This window comes from Camelina sativa, chromosome 5 (assembly GCF_000633955.1).
Source record: "Camelina sativa cultivar DH55 chromosome 5, Cs, whole genome shotgun sequence".
NCBI classification, from domain to species: domain Eukaryota; kingdom Viridiplantae; phylum Streptophyta; class Magnoliopsida; order Brassicales; family Brassicaceae; genus Camelina; species Camelina sativa.
In genome coordinates this window covers 26,566,091-26,574,704 of record NC_025689.1, presented here as the reverse complement: position 1 = coordinate 26,574,704, position 8,614 = coordinate 26,566,091, and the positions used below count along the sequence as shown (strand labels likewise).

General features: G+C 37.4%; 1 protein-coding gene across 1 annotated transcript; it reads left to right on the top strand.

Moving 5' to 3' along the window:
- On the top strand, nt 7,305-8,357 carry LOC104787628. The gene has a single exon (XM_010513233.2). The coding sequence runs from the start codon at nt 7,307-7,309 to the stop codon at nt 8,339-8,341; it is 1,035 nt and encodes a 344-aa protein (XP_010511535.1). The 5' UTR covers nt 7,305-7,306; the 3' UTR covers nt 8,342-8,357.

Below are 8,614 nucleotides of genomic sequence, written 5' to 3'. Positions count from 1 at the left end.
TATGGAAGTTCGATTAGCATAACACTCGGAAGCTCTCTTCAAGAACGTTATGGGAGTTAGAGGAACGTTGTTTGCTTCACATAACGCCAGTTTATCCATCTTTGTATGTGTGTATGTGAGTGAATAAGGAATATGTAAATCCATATTATATATAGAAGATTGTGAGAGGCTTCAAAACATAGACGATAGTGATAGATAACAAAATTTTATATATATGAAGGATTGTATGCTGGTCATGCCTAAAGTTTTGGAAGCTGTCATAGAAAACATCTAAAGCTAGCTCTCACATGATATTAGCAGCGAGGAAGGGGATATTGACATTATAGAAGTCGTACTAGACAATTTGCTGCCAAACAAGAAAAATAAGACTAGTAAATTCGTTTATTTATAGAGTTCGGGCATCTATCAGGTCGGAACGAATCCAGGATAATAGTTCAAGCCTACCTATATATTTAAAATTTTTAAAAAGGAAAGCCAGACAATACAGTTTTTGACAAGGACCACCCAAGTTATTGTATTAATTGTTTAAAGATATAAGGTACGAGAAGTCGTTCAAATTGTATACTGGCCATTCATATTCACTATTGTTATCATTGTTCACATGCGTTTGTAATCAAATAAATGGATCGGTCTCGACAGATAGTTGTCTGTGACCAAAAACTTTGGTTAGTATTTTAATTTCTTCGCTAACTTCGATGTACTAATTAGGAGGAAAAAATCTAAGAAGGATTAGAAAACGATCCGCATACATTAAAGCTTTAGTCAGACAAACATAATTAGGTTCATATACGTTTCATATCTCCATCTTCCATCTACATCTTTCAAGCTAGATTTACAAATTCTATTTTTACTTCTCTTGATACGGTGCTATAGCTTAGTTAAGCTGCAAAAAATATAGTAAAGCTACCATGAGGCATGAACCACATCATATGTATAAAAAGATCTTCTTTAGAGAAGTTAAGATAATGATGTATCCATCACTAAAACAAACCCGTTAATGAGATTGATCATGGCAAAATCAGAGAGTTGCAAAAAATGTTAAAATCATCAAAAAATCTTTGAAAGATGAAATGTATTCTATAGCTTTGAATCAAATAATTAGCTTTAATTTATAGCACTATCTTCTTTTTTTTATTCTCTATTTCTTATTTTCACCTAAATCAAAGGAAACGGCGTTATCCTTTTTTTTTTGTAAATTTTTCATTTTTACCCTCATGTGATTCCAAAATCCATTGTAACGTTTTCTTGTTATTGCTCATTAGTTAATGTTCATACTTCAATACTTCATAGTTTTTTTTGTTAAAAGGCTTCAATACTTCATAGTTCATTACTCACAAAAGAAATAAAAGCTTATCAAGATTCAGTTAGAGAGTGTACCGAAGGAAGAATAATTCTCATTAAGTGTAAAATGTATCATACATTAGTGTTATATACAAGTATACCAAATATCACTAAACCGGTTATATCATTAATCCGGTTATCTAATACACCCCCCTCAAGCCTCTTAAGTGGAACTATGTGCAGGATGAAAGAGGCTTGAAATGGACATGCAGCCAAGTAAAGAATGGAAAGGTCCTGGCTGCAAAGCTTTTGTCAAAATATCAGCATGTTGATTAGCACTCAAAACATGAAAAAACTTTAAGAAGCCTGCCTTCAGTTGATCACGGACAGTATGGCAATCAATTTCAACATGCTTTGTCCTCTCGTGAAAAACGGGATTAGTCGCTATATGAATAGCTGACTTGTTGTCGCAGAAGAGCTTAGCAGTAGTCTGTACCTTAATCTTGAAGTCCTTAAGCAACTGATTCAACCATATAAGTTCACATGTAGCAAGAGCCATACTCCTATACTCAGACTCTGTACTACTCCGACTCGCGGTTTGCTGCTTCTTCGATTTCCAACTGATCAGACTTTTACCAAGATACACACAATAACCAGAAATTGATCTTCTAGAATCCAGACACGTTCCCAATCCGCATCAGAAAAAGCATTGAGGCAAAGATCAGAATCTGCTGCATAGAATAAACCTTGACCAGGATTACCTTTGATATAGCGACAAACTTCTTGTGCTGCTTGATAATGAACATCAGTCGGGCAAGATAAGAACTGGCTCAAGTTATTTTACGGCAAAAGTGATGTCTGGTCTGGTAAGGGTGAGATAAAGGAGTCTACCAATGAGCTCCCGGTATGATGTAGCAAGAGCTGGCTCCAGTAATATTCCCATACCCTTGCGCAGAGGAACATTAGGATTCATAGGAACATTGCTAGGCTTACAAGCCAAGAATCCTGTAGAAGCCAATATATCCAATGCATATTTCCTCTGACAAATAGAAATGCCAGAACTATTGCGAGCAATCTCAATGCCAAGAAAGAACTTCGGAGCACCCATATCCTTGATCTTGAAATTAGCATGGAGAGTTACCTTGAGTTCCTGTAAGTCTTTATCATTGTCAGAAGCAATCATAATATCGTCTACATATACCAGTAGAGCAATAAAAGAAGTGCTTGTCTCTTTGACAAACAAAGTGTTATCAGCAGGTGACTGAACAAACCCTGCTCCAAGCAACACACCAGAGAAGCATTGGTACCACTGACGGGAAGCTTGCTTCAACCCATAAAGAGACTTATGAAGTCGACAAACAAGGTTTTTTGGAAGTGAACCTTCTACGGCAGGCGTATATCCTTGAGGCAGAGACATGTAAATTTCCTCATCAAGAGTACCATGCAAGAAAGCATTAGTAACATCCATTTGGGTGAGAGTCCAGCCTTTAGCAGATGCCAAACCAAGCATAAGTTTCACACTACCAAGCTTAGCAACAGGGGAAAAGGTATCAATGTAATCAATGCCTTCCATTTGAGTATATCCCTTTGCTACTAGCCTAGCTTTGTATCTTTCTATAGATCCATCTGGGTTATATTTTATTGTAAAAACCCATATACACCCTATAACAGTCTTACCTGGGGGTAAAGATACAATACTCCAAGTACCAGTCAATTCGGGAGCAGTAATCTCCACATCCATCGCCTTGGGAAAATGAGGATGGGCCATAGCTTCTTTAAAATTTTGTGGTTCTGTTTCAATTGAGCAAGAGAGAACAAAAGACTGATAGGAAGGTTGAACCTTAGAATAGGTAAGAACAGAAGAAATAGGATAAAGAACAAGTGAATCAGAAGAGGAATCTAAAGTAGAAGATGAAATTTGAAGTGAATCTGAAGAAATTTGTGTAAGATTGCAATGGTAATCAGATAAGTAACTTGGAGCCTTAGCTTGTCTCTTCGGCCTGACAATGGGTAGATCAACCTGCCCTGTTCCAGTTGTAGCAGTCTCTTGTACCGGATGAACAGCACCAGAATGTGATGCAGATGACAAAGATGACTCTAAAGGTGGTATAACAGGTAATGATGCAGGAATTGAATGCACAGGCTCATCATCAACAAGTTCAATCTCAACAGGTACAGCCAAAGCAAAACTGACTTAGTAAACAAATCATCGAGAGGAACTGATGGAGAAACATTCTTAAAAGGAAAGATATGTTCATGAAAAATAACATTTCGAGTTATTTGAATGACATTTGTTTCTAGATTTAAAACTTTATATCCTTTATAACCAGGAGGATAACCTATGAAAACACATGGCTCAGCTCTAGGTGTAAATTTGTTTCTATCCTTAGGCAATGTTGATGCATAACACAAACAGCCAAAAGTACGTAAGAAATTGTAATCAGGTAATTTTTTGAAAAGCTTTTCATAAGGTGAAATTTTATTCAAAACCAAAGAAGGAATCCTATTGATGATAAACACAGCAGTAGTAACACATTCACTCCAATAACAAAGAGGAAGATTAGATTGAAACAGTAAGGCACGTGCAACATTTAACAAATGTTGATCCTTGCGTTCAACGACAGAGTTTTGCTGCGGAGTGTATGGACAGGAGAAATGATGAATGATTCCATTTTCTTGAACAATTGTATCAAAAACTAATTCAGGAGCATTATCACTACGGATCGCTTTAATGTCAGTATGAAATTGAGTACGAACATGAGATAAGAAAGTTGGAAAAATCGTTTTAACATCACTCTTATTTCTCATCATATAAAGCCAAGTAACTCGTGTACAATCATCAACAATGGTAAGAAAATATCTATAACCCTCTATTGATTCTACAGAAAATGGCCCCCAAGTATCTAAATGAATGAGATCAAATGGTGAGTTTGAAAGATTATTCCTAGAAACAAAAGGTAACCTTTTTTGTTTTGCTAATGGACAAATTTCATAATGATCATGATGAGAACTAAATGATATAGGTAAAATACCAGACATATGTTGTAACTTGACTGAGGATGGGTGTCCTAAACGTTGGTGCCAGACACGTTCATCCACTTGCAAGGATCCAGAAAAAGGCGAAGTAATAGAATTTGCAGATGCAGAAATGAGATGATGCTCCAAAATGTATAAACCGTGCACAACAACACCTCTACCAATCGTCAAGTCCCGAGTATGGTCCTGGAGATAACATGTATCAGGATATAAATGAGCTGAGCAATCATTTTGTCTTAACAAAGAACTAACACTGATAAGATTGAATTTAAAACTTGAAACATAAAGAACATTATGCAAAACTAATGCATGTGAGACATGAATGGTGCCTGTATGTGTGATGGGAACTCTAGTGCCATTCGGTAAAGAAACCGTTACACCTGAGACAGGAAAGGTTTCACTAAACATTGAAAGGTCAGAACAAACATGACTAGTAGCTCCTGTATCAATTATCCAACTACCACTATGCAAAATGGAATAAAGAGTGGATAAGCATTGATGTTGAAAGGTGAGAATATGATTTTCAAAACGCAAACTAGAAGAAGGAAACTCAATTGTCACATTACGAGAGGTAGAAGTAGCAGCCATGGCACCATGCTCAGTTATCGTAGCCGTCAGATAAGGGGAAGACTGCTCTTGAACCGTGGACTGTGAAGTACTGAGTTGATGAATCAAAGACTGAATCTGATCAGGAGTAAAACTACTGAGATCAAGATTAGTTGCAGTCATAGCAGGTGTAGGCATATAAGAAGCAGAATTCATCACTGCATTAGCCATTACACCAGGCCGAGATCCCTGAAATTGCTGATACTAGTTCTGAAGTTGTGCTTGTTGAGGAAACTGTGGACGTGTTCTTGAAGAGTATTCAGCACGAGGTTGAACCGATTGTTGCATTGGTGGACGTTGAGCCAGGCGATGACCAGGTGGATAACCATGAAGCTTATAACACTTCTGAATGGTATGCCCGACTCTATTGCAATGAGTACAGTAAGGCTTCTGATGTGATCGAAAAGCAGCATTTGCAACATTATCAGCAGAACCAGTATAGTAGCCAGCATTTTCAGTAGATCCTGTAGTTTGAAAAGCTACATTGTCCAACTTCGTAGCAGGCTGTATGTTCTTTTGTCTCTCATCCTCAGTGACCATATGAAAAACAGCAGCAAGTGTTGGCATGGGTTTTAGCATCAAGATGTGACGGCGAGTGGGTTGATAAGCTTCATTTAACCCCATCAGGAACTTCATCACACGACTACGATGTTGTAACTTTTCCCACAACACTGCTGCATTACATTCGCACCTACCACAAGTGCAAACAGGAACCTCAACATAGTTCTTTAACTCCTCCCACAATGTGACTAAAGCAGTATAATAGGTAGTAACATCCATGGATCCTTGTTGTAAAGAGCTCAACCGTTGTTCAATCTCAAAGATCCTAGGTGCATCATCTTGCCTAAAACCAGTCATAAGATCTAACCAAATCGCAGCAGCAGTAGGCATGTAAAGTAAACTCTGACCTATCTGCTTCGAAACAGAGCTCATCAACCAAGTTATCGCCATATCGTTACACCGTGACCAAGAACCTGCATCCGGATGATCATCAGGAGGTTGAGGAATCGTACCATCAATGAAACCAAGCTTGTTTCTGACATTAAGAGCCATGCGCACAGAACGACGCCAAGAATGGAACTCCGAGCCAGTATTAAGCCGATCTGAAACCAAAACCATCCCTGCGTGATCGGAGGAGTGTAGAAAATACGGATTCTCATACTGATCCGTTGGGCGACGCGACGCCGATGTTGAATTAGGTATCGCAGAAGTCGGATTTGACGAATTCGTAGCCATAACCGAAAGAGGAAAATGAAATTGATAACAAGATTATAGAAAAATTGAGCTGGGAGAATACAAAAACGAAAAGAACCAGCACCAATTAAGGTCAATCAAGGAGAAGAAACGAAGAACAAGCAAAGAATGAGCCCAATCATGAGAAGCTCAATCACAGCAATATAAAGCTGGAAAACAAAATCAAAGATCAACAGAGTGATAGAAGCACTCATGGTTGAAGAATCAAGCACAAAAATGAGCTTAACAGAGATATCTGAATGAGAATCAATGGCGGAAGCGAGCTTCGTCACTCTTGCTCTGATACCATATCAAGATTCAGTTAGAGAGTGTACCGAAAGAAGAATAATTCTCATTAAGTGTAAAGTGTATCATACATTAGTGTTATATACAAGTATACCAAATATCACTAAACCGGTTATATCATTAACCCGGTTATCTAATAAAGCTTGTGATAGAGCTAGAGCTATTAGTTTTAGACGTGAAGAGTACAAATATCAACAAGTACATATATATATTGAACAGGTCGAAAACGTGAAGAATTCAAATTTAACAACCGATGATTAATAATATATAGAACTAAGTGACTGTAAACACCAATAAATTTAGTTTTAAGCATCTACATTACATTACACCAATGATTTCAGAAATTCATATAAATATTTTAAAAGAATTGTCAAAAAAAAATTCATGGCATAGATATCGGAATTACGTATCTTATCCCGATTTGGATAAAGAACGTATAATTACTTTCGATTCTGTTTCTTAATTTTTCTCCAATAACAAAAAAAAAAAAAAAAAAATATAGGGCAATTTAATCATTTACAATTATGAAACATGAAAACGTAAAGAAACCAAATCGTTTTATATATCAAAAAGATTCATCAGATCACTCAGTTACTCGTTCTGTTTTATCATTTATCTCTTTCTCTCTCGACTCCAAGATTTNCCCAAAAAAAAAAAAAAAAAAAAAAAAACTATAGGGCAATTTAATCATTTACAATTATGAAACATGAAAACGTAAAGAAACCAAATCGTTTTATATATCAAAAAGATTCATCAGATCACTCAGTTACTCGTTCTGTTTTATCATTTATCTCTTTCTCTCTCGACTCCAAGATTTTCTCGGGAAAAAAAATCCACGAAAAAGATGACTTCTCGTCGTGAAGACGAAGCTTCTTCCTCATACCCACCACCCCCACTCACCTCATCACGTATCTACATCGGAACCCAAGCAAGAGAGATCCTCGCAACACGTGACATCAAAGGAATCACAAACCTCATCACTAGCCTCTGTTACGGTAAAGAAACAGAGCAATCATCTTCATCTCCGAAGCTTCTCTACGAAATCTTCAAGCACCATTTCCCAAACATCTTAGCCGTGAAGCTCCTCCAAATCTACAGGTTCGGTGCCGATACAACAACCCCAAAGATTCGATCTTTCTCACTCTTTCTCCTCGATTCACTTCTCATGGATCTCGACGACTCAAGGGTCGGTTTGAAAACAGAGTCTTTGAATGACATCAAAACCCATTTGAATGCTTGTCTTTACGAGCGAGAAGCTTCGGATGAAGACTTCAAACTCCTCTCAAGAATCGTATCTCGTGTCGCTGTTGATGTTTTCATAGGAAGCAACCCTTGGGAAGAGCTCTGTATTTACATTCTCTCACTTGACGGGAATAAAAAAGCTCTTTTGATGTTCAGTGATTTGCCAATGCTTCTTGATGATGAGTTCTTGATTCCGCTGTTGGACAATGGTCTTGGTTTAAAGATCGTTAACGTGTTGTTGATGAATCAAGATTGTGATGATGAAGAGGAGTGGTGTTTAGCTTTGGAAGCTGCGTTTGGTTTGATTCTTCAGCTTGTGACTGTGAAGAGGGAGAGTTTGGTTTGGGATTTGGTTTACGCGATTTTGAAATCGGTTTGGGAGATGGTTAACGTGAAGAGAAGAGAGATCGTTGTGCGTAAAAGTTTCGTTAGGGTTGCAAGGATAGTGGGAAGAGAAGCTTTGAGGTTCAGTGAGGCTGAGTATGAAGTTGTGTCACGTTTAGGTTTCATGATACAGAGGATGAATGGAGTTAGTGATGTTACGTTGATGATGGTGACTATGATTCATGAAGTTCTCGAGAGGTATTACATGGGAGGTCAACCATTTCATACTGGTTTGCTTAACCAGTTCCCGTAATTGGTTTTTTTTTTTAGTGACGAGTCTTGGTTTTGTGGAAGACATGTACAGTACATATAAGTTCGTTTCTTTGTGATCTATTCATGTTGGTATTTATTCGTTTTGTGACCTTTTTGTTTCCGGTCCATTAATGAAGTTGGAGTTGAATATATTAACGTCCAAGAAACAAAATTCGTTCATAATGGACAAGTTCTAAATTTAAGTCTTTTTACATAGGTGTTTGGTCATAATAAGGTATGCAGATGCTAAAGAGAGTTTACAACACTAAAAAAC

Coding starts and splice junctions, on each gene's coding strand:
- LOC104787628 (XM_010513233.2), top strand. CDS start 7,307: ATGACTTCTCGTCGTGAAGACGAAGCTTCTTCCTCATACCCACCACCC.